The following is a 17,457-nucleotide window of genomic DNA, read 5'->3' as shown; positions in this document are numbered from 1 at the left end:
AGCCATCATTGATCCATGTTTCATTGGTTTTGTCTTGTCTTCCTACACACCTGGTTCCAATCCCATTCATTACATGTTGTGTATTTAACCCTCTGTTTCCCCTCATGTCCTTGTCGGAGATTGTTTGTGGTTATGTGTTTGTGTATTTTGTATTGGTGCGCGACGGGTTATTTTACCCATGTTATTTTTTATGTACGTTGGTTTTTGGAGTTTGTTTTATCTAATTTAAACTACTCCAGTTACACCAAGTTGGTTTCTCCTGCGCCTGACTTCCCTGCCACCTACACACACGACAATGACACACGTGGAAAAAGTCAAGGGGTCTGAATACTTTCCAAATGCATCAAGTCAGCCTCGCTACCAAGCGGCCTCCTGTCTTTCCTCACCGGTACTGTACGACAGCTGTTTGAAACTTATCAGACCAGCAAATTATGACATCACTAGAATAAACACATTATTGAGAAAGCACACAGAATGTGATTACCATTGTTTTATTTATGGAAAAATACAATACATCCATTTCCTTTTCATTTCAGAACAAATAAGACAGCATAATGCTACAGTGTTACATGATGGTATGTTTCTAGAAATTAAACAAACATGGATTACAGGTCAATATTCAATAAAACAGCACCACCTACAATATGCCAATAGTAAAAACATATATTCATTTAGTGATTTTTTAAAGGTTTCAACAGAAAAAGGTGCCTAGGGACTTTTTTTGGACACAGGTATTTTAACGTTCCTTTGCCTTCTACGCATAAATTGGTCAATACATTGCTCCACATAACCTTTTCTGTAATGTACATCAAACATTAAACAATTTAATTATTGATGGGAATTATAAATCTATTTTCTTAAAATAGGTATGACCTCACTGTTTAAACTAAGTGAGAATTTTGTGTAAAATAGCTAATACAATCATGTTAATTAGAACAATAAAAACAATAAATCACATCAGTCATATCATAACAATAACCTTAATATCAAACTTTCATTATTCAATCAAATATTATTATGTGTGTATTCAGGGAAGCTATGGAACTCCTTTAAAACATCCCTTAATGTGCAAGTGAGTATGCGCATGATCATGCATGTTTTAGTTTGTGTGTGTGTGTGTGTGTTTCAGTGTGTGTGTTTCAGTGTGTGTGCACTGCATTATGAGCAGAAGGCAGATTGCAGCTCTTTGAAGGCAGCCCGTCTCTGTTTCCTATCAAGCGCCTGTCTCTTCCGTTCCTCCTGCTCCTCTCGGATCTCAGCCTCAAACTTACTGCCCACCTTTAGAGCCTGCACCTGCACCATACAACACACTATTAGATCTACAGTACAGCCAGGGATTATACAGTGAATTCGAAAAGTATTCAGATCCCTTGACTTCTTACACATTTTGTTACACTACAGCCGTATTCTAAAATGGATCAAATGAATTGTTTTCCTCATCAATCTACATACAATACCCCATAATGAGAAAGTGAAAACAGGTTTTTAGAAATGGTGGTAAATGTATAAACCAAAAAGCCCAGAGACAGAATTGTGTCGAGGCACAGATCTGGGGAAGGGTACCAAAACATTTATGTAGCATTGAAGATCCCCAAGAACATTATTAAATGGAAGAAGTTTGGAACCACTAAGACTCTTCCTGGAACTGGCCGCCCAGCCAAACTGAGCAATCGGGGGAGAAGGGCTTTGGTCAGGGAGGTGACCAAGAACCCGATGGTCACTCTGACCGAGCTCCAGAGTCCCTCTGTGGAGATGGGAGAATCTTCCAGAATGACAACCTTCTCTGCAGCACTCCACCAATCAGGCCTTTATGGCAGAGTGGCCAGATGGAAGCCACTTCTCAGTAAAATGCACATGACAGCCCGCTTGGAGTTTGCCAAAAAGGCACCTAAAGGTCTTTCAGACCATGAGAAACAAGATTCTCTGATCTGATGAAACCAAGATTGAACTCTTTGGCCTGAATGCCAAGCGTCACGTCTGGAGGAAACCTGGCACCATCCGTACTGTGAAGCATGGTGGTGACAGCATCATGCTGTGGGGATGTTTTTCAGCGGCAGGGACTGGAAGACTAGTCAGGATCGAGGGAAAGATGAACGAAGCAAAGTACAAATGTTCACCTTCCAACAGGCCAACAACCCAAGCACACAGCCAAGACAATGCAGGAGTGGCTTCGGGACAAGTCTCTGAATGTCCTTGAGTGGCCCAGCCAGAGCCCGGACTTGAACCTGTTCAAACATCTCTGAAGTGACCTGAATATAGCTGTGTATTGATGCTCCCCATCCAACATGGCAGAGCTTGAGAGGATCTGCAGAGATGAATGGAAGAAACCCCCAAAACAGGTGTGCCAAGCTTGTAGCGTCATTTGTAAAAATGTTGAAAAACCTGTTTTTGATTTGTCATTATGGGCGTCATTATGGGTGTGGATTGATGAGGGGAAAAAACGATGTAATCTATTTTAGAATAAGGCTGAAACATAACAAAATGTGGAAAACCTCAAGGGGTTTGAATACTTTCAGAATGCACTGTATAACACCACTGAATTCCATCACTACTGAATCTGTACCTGAAACATTAGATCATTTCAATCTACACTGCAAACTCAAAAACAGCACAGAACACACACACACACACACACACACACACACACACACACACACACACACACACAGTCACTGTATTTCTCTCTCTGTCCACTAGAGGTGGATGTGGCCTAAGACATGCTGGTGTACAATCCTGTTATGATGGGAGAGACGAGGAATGAATCAGGCCAGCTAATGCACGTCAGGTCTTAAAATAGCTGAGCGCTTGTGGCCCACCTACTGTGACCTGCATTTCCTCAAGTATTCACAACTATACATCTGAAACACTTAACACACGTCACACACCCTCCCCTTGTCCAATCACCCTGGTTCATCATGGGAATTGATTCTATAATGTTGACACATAGCCAACCCTTTTCACACACACACACACACACACACACACACACACACACACACACACACACACACACACACACACACACACACACACACACACACACACACACACACACCTCTTCCTCCATCCCACTCCTACCTTAGCCTCAAAGAAGTCCCGTGCCCCCATGACTCCCTCTGTGGAGACGTCTATCTCAGACAGTCTGGCCAGAGCCATCAGACCACTCTCCTCCTGCAGCTCGCCTGCCGCTGCTCGCCTGAAGATCAGCAGGAACTGGAGGAGGGAGGGAAACATCAGGGTGGGGGAGAGAGGCTCAAACAGACGTATACATACAGTTGAAGTTGGAAGTTTACATACACTTAGGTTGGAGTCATTAAAACTCGTTTTTCAACCACTCCACACATTTCTTGTTAACAAACTATAGTTTTGGCAAGTCGGTTAGGACATTTTGGCAAGTCGGCATGACACAAGTAATTTTTGCAACAATTGTTTACAGACAGATGATTTCACTTATAATTCACTCTATCACAATTCCAGTGGGTCAGAAGTCTACATACACTAAGTTGACTGTGCCTTTAAAAAGCTTGGAAAATTCAAGAAAATGATGTCATGGCTTTAGAGCTTCTGATAGGCTAATTGAGGTGTACCTGTGGATGTATTTCAAGGCCTATCTTCAAACTCAGTGCCTCTTTGCTTGACATCATGGGAAAATCTAAAGAAATCAGCCAAGACCTCAGAAAAACAATTGTAGACCTCCAGAAGTCTGGTTCATCCTTGGGAGCAATTTCCAAATGCCTGAAGGTACCACGCTCATCTGTACAAACAATAGTACGCAAGTATAAACCCCATGGGGACCATGCAGCCGTCATACCGCTCAGAAAGGAGACGCGTTGTCTCCTAGAGATTAATGTACTTTGGTGCGAAAAGTGCAAATCAATCCCAAAACAATAGCAAAGAATCTTGTGAAGATGCTGGAGGAAACAGGTACAAAAGTATCTATATCCACTGTAAAAACAAGTCCTATATCGACATAACCTGAAAGGCCGCTCAGCAAGGAAGAAGCCACTGCTCCAAAACCACCATAAAAAAGCCAGACTACAATTTTCAACTGCACATGGGGACAAAGATCGTACTTTTTGGAGAAATGTCCTCTGGTCTGATCAAACAAAAATAGAACTGTTTGGCCATAAGACCATCGTTATGTTTGGAGGAAATAGGGGGAGGCTTGCAAGCCGAAGAACATCATCCCAACCGTGAAGCACAGGGTGGCAGCATCATGTTGTGGGAGTGCTTTGCTGCAGGAGGGACTGGTGCACTTCACAAAATAGATGACATCATGAGGAAGGAAAATTATGTGGATATATTGAAGCAACATCTCAAGACATCAGTCAGGAAGTTAAAGCTTGGTCGCAAATGGGTCTTCCAAATGGACAATGACCCCAAGCATACTTCCAAAGTTGTGGCAAATGGCTTAAGGACAACAAAGTCAAGATATTGGAGTGGCCATCACAAAGCCCTGACCTCAATCCTATAGAAAATTTGTGGGCAGAACTGAAGAAGCGTGTGCGAGCAAGGAGGCCTACAAACCTGACTCAGTTACAACAGCTCTGTCAAGAGCAATAGGCCAAAATTCACCCAATTTATTGTGGGAAGCTTGTGGAAGGCTACCCGAAACGTTTGACCCAAGTTAAACAATTTAAAGGCAATGCTACCAAATACTAATTGAGTGTATGTTAACTTCTGACCCAATGGGAATGTCATGAAAGAAATAAAAGATGAAAGAAATAATTCTCTCGACTATTATTCTGACATTTCACATTCTTAAAATAAAGTGGTGATCCTAACTGACCTAAGACAGGGAATTTTTACTAGGATTAAATGTCAGGAATTGTGAAAAACTGAGTTTAAATGTATTTGGCTAAGGTGTATGTAAACTTCCGACTTCAACTGTATCTAAACTTTTTAGGTCAGTAGATTAGGTCAGTAGAATATATACAGGAGTTACAGTGCACTGCATTTGTGAAATAAACATAAGATGTTATTGTAGGTCATAGTAAATTATTTTAGCTCTAAAAACAACTACAAACTGATTTTTTGCTAAATATAGGGCCCTATATTTCATGTACTGCCACAACAATAGTCTGTCATAACAATCCCTACAAAGCTTCACAACATCAATAAGTACCTAACAGTCTAATATCATAACATCATAGAGAAGTGATAACGGTTCCTTCTAATATCATATAGAAGTGATACCTGGTCCTTGTAATATCATAACATCATATAGATGTTATAACAACTGTTCATGTCTGTGGGCTTAGTGTCAGAACTGTCCTCCTATGAATGTGTTTTTTGTGTGTGACCTTGATGTAGCGACCTAATATCAATCAATCAAATGTATTTTATAAAGCCCTTTTTACATCAGCAGTTGTCAAAGTGCTATACTGACACCCAGCCTAAAACCACAAAGCAATTCAGATATAGAAGCACGGTCGCTAGGAAAAACTCCCTAGAAAGACAGGTACCTAGGAAGACACCTAGAGAGGAACCAGGCTCAGAAGGGTGATAGAATAACCCATCTAGCCTGACCACCAGTGGTCCTAGGGACTGTGTGAAAGGTGGCTGTGTGAAACTCAGCTACTCCAATCAGGAGAATGAGAGGCAGACAGAAGCAAGGATTGGGCTTTAGTCAATGCCTCAGAGCTCAAACCAAACAGAGTCTTTGTATCTCTGTTCAGCTGCCCCTATCACCTGTTAAACCCTGTGAGTATGTGAGAGAGAAGGAGAGAGAGGGGGTAGGAAAGATACGGAGAGAGGGGGGGTAGGAAAGATACGGAGAGGGGGGGTAGGAAAGATACGGAGAGAGGGGGGGTAGGAAAGATACGGAGAGAGGGGGGGTAGGAAAGATACGGAGAGAGGGGGGGTAGGAAAGATACGGAGAGAGGGGGGGTAGGAAAGATACAGAGGGAGGGGGGGTAGGAAAGACACGGAGAGAGGGGGGGTAGGAAAGATACAGAGGGAGGGGGTAGGAAATAGAAGGGGAGAGAGGGAGGGGAGTAAGAAGGGCGAGAGAGGGGGTAGGAAATAGAAGGAGAGAGAGGGAGGGGAGTAGGAGGTGGAAGGGGAGATAGGTCATGGGAGGGGGCTGAGGCTAAGTCATGCAGGAGTGTGCTACCTGTCGTAAATCAGTTTCTCTCTCTCTCAATTCAATGCAATTCAAAGGGCTTTATTGGCATGGGAAACATGTTTACATTGCCAAAGCAAGTGAAATAGACAAGAAATAAAAGGGAAATAAACAATACAAAATGAACAGTAAACATCACCCACACAAAAGTTTTAAAATAATAGACAAATGTTGTAACAATGTAAGAATAGTTGACGTATGAAAGAGAAAATAAACATTAACATGGGTTGTATTTACAATGGTGTTTATGCTCCACTGGTTACCCTTTTCTTGTGGCAACAGGGCACAAATATTACTGCAGTGATGGCACACTGTCGTACTTCACCTAATAGATACGGGAGTTTATCAAAATTGGATTTGTTTTCAAATTCTTTTGGGGTCTGTGTAAACTGAATGAAATATGTGTCGCTGGTATGGTCATACATTTGGCAGGAGGTTAGGAAGTTCAGCTCGGTTTCCACCTCATTTTGTGGGCAGTGGGCACATAGCCCGTCTTCTCTTGAGAGCTGCCGATGGCGGCCTCTCTCGATAGCAAGGCCAAGCTCACAGAGTCTACATAGTCAAAGCTTTCCTTAATTTGGGGTCAGTTACAGTGGTCAGGTATTCTGCCACTGTGTACTCTCTGTTTAGGGCCAAATAACATTCCAGTTTGCTCTGTTTTTTTTGTATTATTCTTTCCAATGTGTCAACTAACTATCTTTTCGTTTAATTGTGTTGCTGTCCGGGGGCTCTGTGGAGTCTGTGTTTGTAAGTAGAGTCTCCATACCAGCTGGCAGAGGGGACTCCTCTCCAGGTTCTCTCTGTATCTATCTATCTCCCCCGTCCTCCTCCTCCTCCCCATACACTCGCAGAGTTATAATGAGATGCACCCTTTTACAGACTGTCTTGAAGGGAGTACAGCGCCTTCAGAAAGTATTCATACTCCTTCACTTAGTCCACATTTTGTTGTGTTACAGCCTGAATTCAAAATGGATTTTTACAATACCCCATAATGAGAAAGTGAAAACATGTTTTTAGAAATGTTTGCACATTTATTAGAATGAAACACAGAAATATCTAATTTACAGCATTCACACCCCTGAGTCAATACTTTGTAGAAGCACCGTTGGCAGCAGTTACAGCTGTGAGTCTTTCTGGGTAAGTCTAAGAGCTTTCCACACTTGGATTGCGCAACATTTACTCATTATTCTTTAAAAAATTATTCAAGCTGTCAAATTGGTTGTTGATCATTGCTAGACACCATTTTCAGGTCTTGCCATAGATTTTCTAGCATATTTAAGTCAAAACTGTATCTCGGCCACTCAGGAACATTCACTGTCTTCTTGGTAAGCAACTCCAGTGTAGATTTGGCCTGTGTCTGGTGGAAAGCAGACTGAACCAGGTTTTCCTCTAGGATGTTGCCTGTTCTTAGCTCCATTCCATTTATTTTTTATCCTGAAAAACTCCCCAGTCCTTAACGATATCAAGCATACCCATAACATGATGCAGCCACCACTATGCTTGAAAATATGGAGAGTGGTACTCAGTCATGTGTTGTATTGGATTTTCCCCAAACCTAACACTTTGTATTCAGGACAAAAAGTGAATTGCTTCGTCACATTTTTTTTCAGTATTACTTTAGTGCCTTGTTTCAAACAGGATGCCTGTTTTGGAATATTTGTATTGTGTACAGGCTTCCTTCTTTTCACTCTGTCAACTAGGTTAGCATTGTGGAATAACTATAATGTTGTTGATCCATCCTCAGTTTTCTCCTATCACAGCCATTAAACTCTGTAACCATTGGCCTCATGGTGAAATCCCTGAGCGGTTTCCTTCCTCTCCGGCAACTGAGTTAGGAAGGACGCCTGTATCTTTGCAGTGACTGGGTGTATTGATACACCATCCAAAATGTAATTAAAAACTTCACAATGCTCAAAGGGATATTCAATGTCTGCTTTTTTTAAACATTTTAACCCATCTACGTACCAATAGGTTCCATTCTTTGCGAGGCATTGGAAAACCTCCCTGGTCTTTGTGGTTGAATCTGTGTATGAAATTCACTGTTCGACTGAGGAACCTGACAGATAATTGTATGTGTGGGGTACAGAGATAAGGTAGTCAATTAAAAATCTTGTTAAACATTATTATTGTACACAGAGTAAGTCCGTGCAACTTATTATGTCACTTGTTAAGCACAATTTTACTCCTGAACTTATTTAGGCTTGCCATAATAAAGGGGTTGAATACTTATTGACTCAAGACATTTCAAATTTAAATGTTTTATTAATTTGTAAACATTTCACAAACATAATTCCACTTTGACACTATGGGGTATTTTGTGCAGGCCAGTGACAAAACAAAATTCTGGCTGCAACAACAAAATGTGGAAAAACTCAAGGAGAGTGAATACCTTCTGAAGGTATTGTATGTGTTACTGCAGTTAAAGAATACACACTGTAATTAACAGGCCTGGTCAGGCATTGACTCACTCAGGCACACACACAGGGACACTACACACACACCTCTCTGTAGCTCAGCTTGCTGTCGAAGTCCTCATCCACCTCCCTGATCATGTTCTTGAGGCCCAGGTGGGTCTGAGGAGCTCCCAGCTTCTCCATCATCAGCTTCAACTCCATCAGGTCTATGAAGCCGTCCTTACCACTGTCAAACCTACAGAGAGAGGAGGGTAGATCAATGAACTTACATTATAACATCACAACTTTATGAAGCCCTCCTTACCACTGTCAAACCTACAGAGAGAAGAGGGTAGATCAATTAACTTACATTATAACATCCCAACTTTATGAAGCCCTCCTTACCACTGTCAAACCTACAGAGAGGTGTGTCTACATACAGCCAGGGAGTGAGGAAGGTACAAAAGACATTACACTACCTCACATTCAATTACCAGGAGAGGAAACATGTCAAGTCTGTCATAAAGGACAAAAGCGATGGCCATAGATAGTTATATAGCCAACAACTAGAGGTGTTTCTCATGGTCAGGTCAAATGCTCAGAAAAACCTCCCGGATCTAGTAAGATATTTGCCAAACCTTTTCTAAGTTCAGCCTTTTCTAAGTTCGGTCCGATGTCAGGAATAGTGATGCGAGTGGTTGACACTAACCAGACAGCTACCTTTGCTTGACTGACACACACAAACACCAACTTTCCCTGATCAATCACAGTTAAACACAACACACTCATTTGTCATCAGACAAACAACAGATGAATCAAGGCTTTTGGGGATCCTAGATAAACAGATCCAGGGAGTAATTGAAAAACAAAGAGAGATGACTGAGTGAGATAGAGATAGAGCAGAAGTGTGTGTGTGTGTGTGTGTGTGTGTGTGTGTGTGTGTGTGTGTGTGTGTGTGTGTGTAGGGGGGGCGGGTTGCAAGGAGTCTGTCTGTCTGTCTGTCTATCTGACACAGGAAGTATTTATAGATCCTTTCACACAGCTGGTCGAGAGGCACTGGATCTGGGTGTGAGTGAGGAAACACACTCTCCCTCTCTCACACAGACAGACACACACACACACTCACTCAAACACACACACACACACACGTGTGCTCCTATCTGCCGACGCCTGAATGGTAGGAGTGTAATCTGGTCAGACCAGAGACCAAAAAGAGAGAGGTCATTTTTTCAGGCTAACTCTTCAAAAGTCCAGAGGAACTAAACCCCCTCCCTTCAAAACAACCTGATTTAGGACTATTAACTTCCTAACAATCAGCCTAAAGATATCATCATCTCATATCATCATCTCAGTAGCACAAAGGACCACTGATTCGAACCCCACCCATCACTTTAAAGAGAAACCTTTCTTTGCTTACGCCTAACACCCATCCCAAAATAAATCACTGATACTGATGAAACCCCCAATGAAACACGTGTTGTCCTGTTGAACATCAATCTACACCCACCCAATACTGTTACCCACCCAACACTGTAACCCACCCAACACTGTTACCCACCCAACACTGTTACCCACCCAACACTGTTACCCACCCAACACTGTAACCCACCCAACACTGTAACCCACCCAACACTGTTACCCACCCAACACTGTAACCCACCCAACACTGTTACCCACCCAACACTGTTACCCACCCAACACTGTTACCCACCCAACACTGTTACCCACCCAATACTGTAACCCACCCAACACTGTAACCCACCCAACACTGTTACCCACCCAACACTGTTACCCACACAACACTGTTACCCACCCAACACTGTAACCCACACAACACTGTAACCCACACAACACTGTAACCCACCCAACACTGTTACCCACCCAACACTGTTACCCACCCAACACTGTAACCCACCCAACACTGTTACCCACCCAACACTGTAACCCACCCAACACTGTTACCCACCCAACACTGTTACCCACCCAACACTGTAACCCACACAACACTGTTACCCACCCAACACTGTAACCCACCCAACACTGTTACCCACCCAACACTGTAACCCACCCAACACTGTTACCCACCCAACACTGTAACCCACCCAACACTGTTACCCACCCAACACTGTAACCCACCCAACACTTTAATTCCTGTTCATGTCCCTGTAATTCAGCACGCTTGACCTTTCACCATATTCATTCCCATCAAACACAAGCACACGCGCGCACACACACATTTCCTGCCGTCTGTGTTCAAGGACAGCTGGTTCCGTTTGGTCCTCCACAGCTGACCAGTATGACAACTGTTCACAGTAACTGATGACCACAGAGCAGCTTAGCAACTGTCACCTGTACATACAGGACTCACTCCACAGCTTAGTGACAGGTCCTAGTCCAGCTCCTCAGCGGGGCAAGTCAGTATCTCACAACAACAACATGTTATGCTGAAAGAACAGAAAACCTGCCTAGTCAGAGGCAGAACTATGATCATTAAAATACTACTCTGGGCTACTATTACCACCCCAGCTTTCTACCACAATCTACCGACCAAGAGTCTGACGAAAGCTTTGACGTAACATAGATAATGAAAGGCTGTCTGGCTATCAAAAAACTCAAAAGTGAAATGTTGCAAGAAAACAACAGTGTTGTGGAATGTCTTCCGTTGTAAGGGAGTGGTGCCACAGCTACGGTCCATGGTCAGGACTTATTGTCCCACAGCTAACTTCCTGCAGTATGGTAATTATAGATACCAAGGCTTTTGGCATGGACAAGGTATTTTTTGATCTTTCTCCCTCTCTCTCTCTACTCCCTCTCCCTCTCTCTCTCCCCCTCTTTCCATCTCCCTCTCACCATATCTCTCCCCTTCTCTCTCTCTCCCTCTCGCTCTCCCCCCTCTCTCTCACCATCTCTGTCCCCATCTCTCTCTCTCTCTCTCGCTCTCTCTCTCTCTCTCTCTCTCAGCAGGAGTGTATTCAGGTCACTCCTGCTGCTATAGGGTGTTCTAGTGTCTGAGTGAAGGTGGAGCAGGTAAGAGCTGGCTGATAGAGCTACTTCCTCATCTCTAATGCAGCCTGTTTTAGACAAGCGTCAGGCTAGTGCACGTGTCTGTGCATTTTCACCCCGGACACAGAGATACTTGTGGACTCTAAGGGAGAAAACAGAGAAATTTGTGAAAAAGCCATCCCTCAGAAATCACAGTGACTAACGCATTACCATCAGAGGCTGTTTTTCGATCAGTGACTCGATCAAAAGTCAGAATTGTGACTACACTCTCAGAAAAAAAGGGTTCCAAAAGGGTTCATCTGTTGTCCCCATAGGATAACCATTTGTGGTTCCAGGTAGAACTATTTTGTGTTCCATGTAGAACCCTCTGTGTAAAGGGTTCTATATAGAACTCAAAGGGATTCTACCTAGAACCAAAAAGGGTTCTCCTTCCTATGGGGAAAGCTGAAGAACCCTTTTATAGGTTCTTGATAGCACCTATTTTTCTAAGAGTGTAGTGTTGATGATGAGTATGAGTTATGCAGAGTTAAAAGGCAGGGAAGGGTTAAAGCCTCTGGAATGCAGAGAAAGTGGGTGAGTGAGTGGGGCAGGTGCAGCATCAGGGAAGAGAGAGAGGGTGAGGAGGGTAGGTACAGCATCAGGGAAGAGAGAGAGGGTGAGGAGGGTAGGTACAGCATCAGGGAAGAGAGAGAGGGTGAGGAGGGTAGGTACAGCATCAGGGAAGAGAGAGAGGGTGAGGAGGGTAGGTACAGCATCAGGGAAGAGAGAGAGGGTGAGGAGGGCAGGTGCAGCATCAGGGAAGAGAGAGAGGGTGAGGAGGGCAGGTGCAGCATCAGGGAAGAGAGAGAGGGTGAGGAGGGCAGGTACAGCATCAGGGAAGAGAGAGAGGGTGAGGAGGGTAGGTACAGCATCAGGGAAGAGAGAGAGGGTGAGGAGGGTAGGTACAGCATCAGGGAAGAGAGAGAGGGTGAGGAGGGTAGGTACAGCATCAGGGAAGAGAGAGAGGGTGAGGAGGGTAGGTACAGCATCAGGGAAGAGAGAGAGGGTGAGGAGGGTAGGTACAGCATCAGGGAAGAGAGAGAGGGTGAGGAGGGTAGGTACAGCATCAGGGAAGAGAGAGAGGGTGAGGAGGGTAGGTACAGCATCAGGGAAGAGAGACAGGGTGAGGAGGGTAGGTACAGCATCAGGGAAGAGAGACAGGGTGAGGAGGGTAGGTACAGCATCAGGGAAGAGAGAGAGGGTGAGGAGGGTAGGTACAGCATCAGGGAAGAGAGAGAGGGTGAGGAGGGTAGACCAAAAGATGATGGGGTGAGGCAGAGTGTAAAGGGGTGAGAGAAGAGGGATAATTTAGTATGGAATGGCCCGGCCCTGCCATCAATCTAGCCTACCCCCGCTTAGAACATTCCAAAGTGCCCCCTCCCTGGCCCTCATTCCAACTAGGCTCTGCCACCACGACTGCATCCAAGCAAACTTTAGGACACAGACAGACTGGCCACTGTCTAATCAGTGTGCCCCCGCTGAGCATGTGTCTCACCCACATCTAGGTTACCCACCAGTGGCTAGGTCAGAGGGTCAAGTACCCTGCATGCAAAGCTAAGGACAGCAGGGGGAGATGAAAGACGGCTTGGGTAGATAAAGGAAGGAGTGTCCACTCAGAAAATAATGAGTCAGGCAAAGACAGCACACCTGACCTCTCCGCTTCAGCCAATGAAAAGCCTACAGAGAAATGATAGGATATACTAAGGAAATGGACGTTTTGCAGCACTTCAACTCACTGTGGTCTAATTAATCATCAAGGTCTGAGCTTTGCACTGAAACCAAACTCTAAAGCATTGACAGTCTATACTTATGACACTTACGACACGGGTGGGTAATGCAGCCACACGTGTCTGTCATGGGTGGGTAATGCTGCAACACGTGTCTATCCTGAATGGGTAATGCTGCAACATGTGTCTATCATGGGTGTGTAATGCTGCAACACGTGTCTATCCTGAATGGGTAATGCTGCAACACGTGTCTATCCTGAATGGGTAATGCTGCAACACGTGTCTTTCCTGAATGGGTAATGCTGCAACACGTGTCTATCATGGGTGTGTAATGCTGCAACACATGTCAATCACGGACATATGTCTAGGAAGTGCCCCAGTGATGGCTATAGGAGAGATGGATAAAACCTGCCCCAGGCAGAACAGCTTGAGAGCCGTAGAGAGAAGAAGGAGAGAGGGGGCAAAAGCGATGGAGATAGAGGACACATTCAACCAACAGAATAGAGAATCTGGGGCAGTGGGTGTGTGGAGAAAGAGAGAGAGAGACGGAGAGAGAGAGAGAGAGAGAGAGAGACATGTTTAAAAAATGTTTCTTCATAAGCGCATCTAAGTGCATGTTTGTCAATGTGAGGCGTGTTCAAGTAAATGCACTCAATCAACCTAACGTCCTCCTAAAGAAAAAGGTTGATACCAAGCGCCCCTCCTCTGTGACCCATATCCCCCTCTACTTACTGAGTCTTCCATTCCAACTGTGCTGAGAGCTAAATTAGGCCAAACTCAAATGTAAAACTCAAGTTTAAATAAATAGTCCTGGAAAAACTGCAGTGTCACTGCATCAACCAACCAATCAATATCCTTCTCTACATTGTTTTCACACGCACCTGTAGCTACAAAGCCACAGATTAACTGGAACAAAAGTATTAAATGTCCTCAAGTTCAATGTCTCCAACAGAAATGCAAGTAGCCTCCCCTATAGCTCTGAAGTAGTCTCCCCTATAGCTCTGAAGTAGTCTCCCCTATAGCTCTGAAGTAGCCTCCCCTATAGCTCTGAAGTAGTCTCCCCTATAGCTCTGAAGTAGCCTCCCCTATAGCTCTGAAGTAGCCTCCCCTATAGCTCTGAAGTAGTCTCCCCTATAGCTCTGAAGTAGTCTCCCCTATAGCTCTGAAGTAGCCTCCCCTATAGCTCTGAAGTAGCCTCCCCTATAGCTCTGAAGTAGCCTCCCCTATAGCTCTGAAGTAGTCTCCCCTATAGCTCTGAAGTAGTCTCCCCTATAGCTCTGAAGTAGCCTCCCCTATAGCTCTGAAGTAGTCTCCCCTATAGCTCTGAAGTAGCCTCCCCTATAGCTCTGAAGTAGCCTCCCCTATAGCTCTGAAGTAGTCTCCCCTATAGCTCTGAAGTAGCCTCCCCTATAGCTCTGAAGTAGCCTCCCCTATAGCTCTGAAGTAGCCTCCCCTATAGCGCTGAAGTAGTCTCCCCTATAGCGCTGAAGTAGCCTCCCCTATAGCTCTGAAGTAGCCTCCCCTATAGCTCTGAAGTAGCCTCCCCTATAGCTCTGAAGTAGCCTCCCCTATAGCTCTGAAGTAGCCTCCCCTATAGCTCTGAAGTAGTCTCCCCTATAGCTCTGAAGTAGTCTCCCCTATAGCGCTGAGCAAATACAGTACATGGACACTACTAGGCTGTCCAGTCTCAATCTCCCCTCTCTCCCTCACCAGAGAAACACTGTATACAGTAAAGTCTACTCTCGTCAGTGGTCTCCCCCTCACACACACACACAAAGATGCCATTATCGCACAGGAGAGGGGGTGTCACTGGGGACCCAGTGTTTGAGAAGAGTGGCCCTTGTCCCTCCAGTGAAAAAAGACTGTTGCACAATGACTGTACAGTTCCATTGGCCCAGGAGAAAACATTATTCTGGCCTGGTACAGAGGATGTCAGTAAAGCCCAGTATAGCCCCATATCCACCCCACTGGGTCCACAAATTTCCTAAAGGGTTGGTGCTGCAGAGACTGGAGTGACAAAGCAGCCTCTAGACACACACGCACACACACACACACACACACACACACACACACACACACACACACACACACACACACACACACACACACACACACACACACACACACACACACACACACACACACACACACACACACACACACACACACACACACACACACACACACACACACACACACACCAGGTTATTACAGTACGTAGTCTATGAGAGGATTAAATGAGAGGTAGAGAAAAAAGGGGGATTTGCCCTATACAATAATAACACTAGGCTAGCAACCTAGAGATTAATTATTGTCATGTAAGCTACATAGGGCCATGTATTATTCATATCTATTCATGGCAGAAATGGAAAGTGTTGAAGGCTAGATGAAGACCATTCAGTCTGAAGTTCCACAACAATTTAACTCCACAAGCAGTAGACAGAGGTCACTCAGCAATCTCAGTTCACCTTGTCAATTCTGTGTTCAGTAAGTTGTCTCTGACATAATATATAGGTGTCCTCTCTTTATCACAGTGATCTGAATCAATCCCTCATGCCCACTCAATACCTTGCCTGGATGTGACTAGCCTACAACATGCATAGTGGAGTCCAGGGAACAAAATAACACTTTTAGGCTTTTTCTTATTATGAAAAGGCTATTTATGTTAGATTAATAATATTTTATACAAACAACATAGATAAACTACATTTCTAAGACATACCAGTTTTACAATTCAACCGAAAGTGGTGGGAGTAAAATATTACAATTGACACAGTATCCGGGATGAAACGTAACAGGTTGCAGAGTTAAATGTAACACCGTCTTCAATGGTAAAAATGAAGGGCATTAAAAAAGTATTATTTGAAACTGATATTTTGATGATAATACACAAAAATGTAAAATAAATATTTCCATTTGATCTTTTAGGCATGTCACATTGACCAAAAAGGAGTAGCCAAAATGAATATATTTATATAAAGATCTTTTTAGCATTCAAAAGTCTGAATTTGACTTTCACTTTTTTTTTCTAAGGTATTATCTTAATTGTACTGCTAAACTTTATATAAAGAAGTGACATTTTATATAATTATGTGAATGTGTATAAATATTATGTACGATTTTAAGTACTGTGTTACATAAAAACACCTCCCACAAAATACAATAACAATTATTGTCATCAACTATACCAATCAAAAGACTCCATCTTACTGATAAAAGTATACATGTTTAAATACATGGAGAATGGTTCCACAGGCCTATTATCAAAAAAAGAGAGGCGGCAAGTATACACACTAAGCATGCATAAACACATTTCATAACATCTTTCTAAATAGTTTCTAATTTGAGTTATTAAACTGTTACAGTACAACTGATCCGCTGTTACTTTGTTCCCCAGTCTCCCCTACAGACAAAACTAAGGACACCTCTTTATCAAGTCAAGTCACAACATAGGCTATAACCATTGCCACAAGAATGATATTAGAATGATATTCAAATAAAAATAAATGATTAGCCTACCGTTTGAAAATGTTCTCCATGTCTTTGATCTGTTTGCGGGAGAATTCTTTGAATTCCGTGTAGGGGTTGAATACCTTGGCTTGCTTGGGCGCCGCGTTCCCATCGTTGATGTCAAGTCTCCGGGTGAGTTTCGCCGTGAGTTCGGATGTGGCATTATTGACAATGACCACCACCGCTTTTTCCTGCGGCTCAGGGACAGAGTCGCTCGGTTTCACCGGGGTCTCCTCTGGTGCACACGGGTTGAATTTGGGAGCCTGCTCTGCGGCCATCCTGGGCTGCAGTTTCCTCGCCAATTCGTCCGATGCCATGGTGCGTAGGATACTTTTTGACTTGATGCGATGGAAGCGTGTGCCTAGCACTCAGGGTGGTCAGCTGTGTCTGTCAGCTCGTGACTCAGAGCTCCTCTCACCCTGGACAGTTTCGAGGAGGCGGAGCACTACCGAGCATCAGCATCAAACATAAATGCAGCTAGCTATATTACAGCATCTGAAACCAACCACAGACGAGCCCAAACAAATAAGAGCATGAAAGGAGCATAAAAGGTGCAACACGAGCAGTCAAGTTGTTGTTCAATGAACTGCTAGATGGATAATTGTTTTGATTTTAGCTAGTATTTGAGAGACATTCTTGGTATGTTACTTGGTCTACCTTT

At 43.9% G+C, this 17,457-nt stretch overlaps 1 protein-coding gene across 1 annotated transcript; it reads right to left on the bottom strand.

Annotated features, from left to right (window-relative positions):
- Positions 1 to 476: 476 nt before the first annotated feature.
- Positions 477 to 17,185, bottom strand: efhd1 (EF-hand domain family, member D1). The gene is given in 4 exon segments (NM_001146454.1): positions 477 to 1,293; positions 3,079 to 3,213; positions 8,626 to 8,773; positions 16,806 to 17,185. Coding segments are annotated over 4 exon segments (726 nt in total). The 5' UTR covers positions 17,114 to 17,185; the 3' UTR covers positions 477 to 1,158.
- Between the last annotated feature and the right edge of the window lie 272 nt (positions 17,186 to 17,457).

Source organism: Salmo salar, chromosome 09, assembly GCF_965601325.2.
Source record: "Salmo salar chromosome 09, fSalSal1, whole genome shotgun sequence".
NCBI lineage: Eukaryota > Metazoa > Chordata > Actinopteri > Salmoniformes > Salmonidae > Salmo > Salmo salar.
This window is presented reverse-complemented; position numbering and strand designations above follow the sequence as displayed.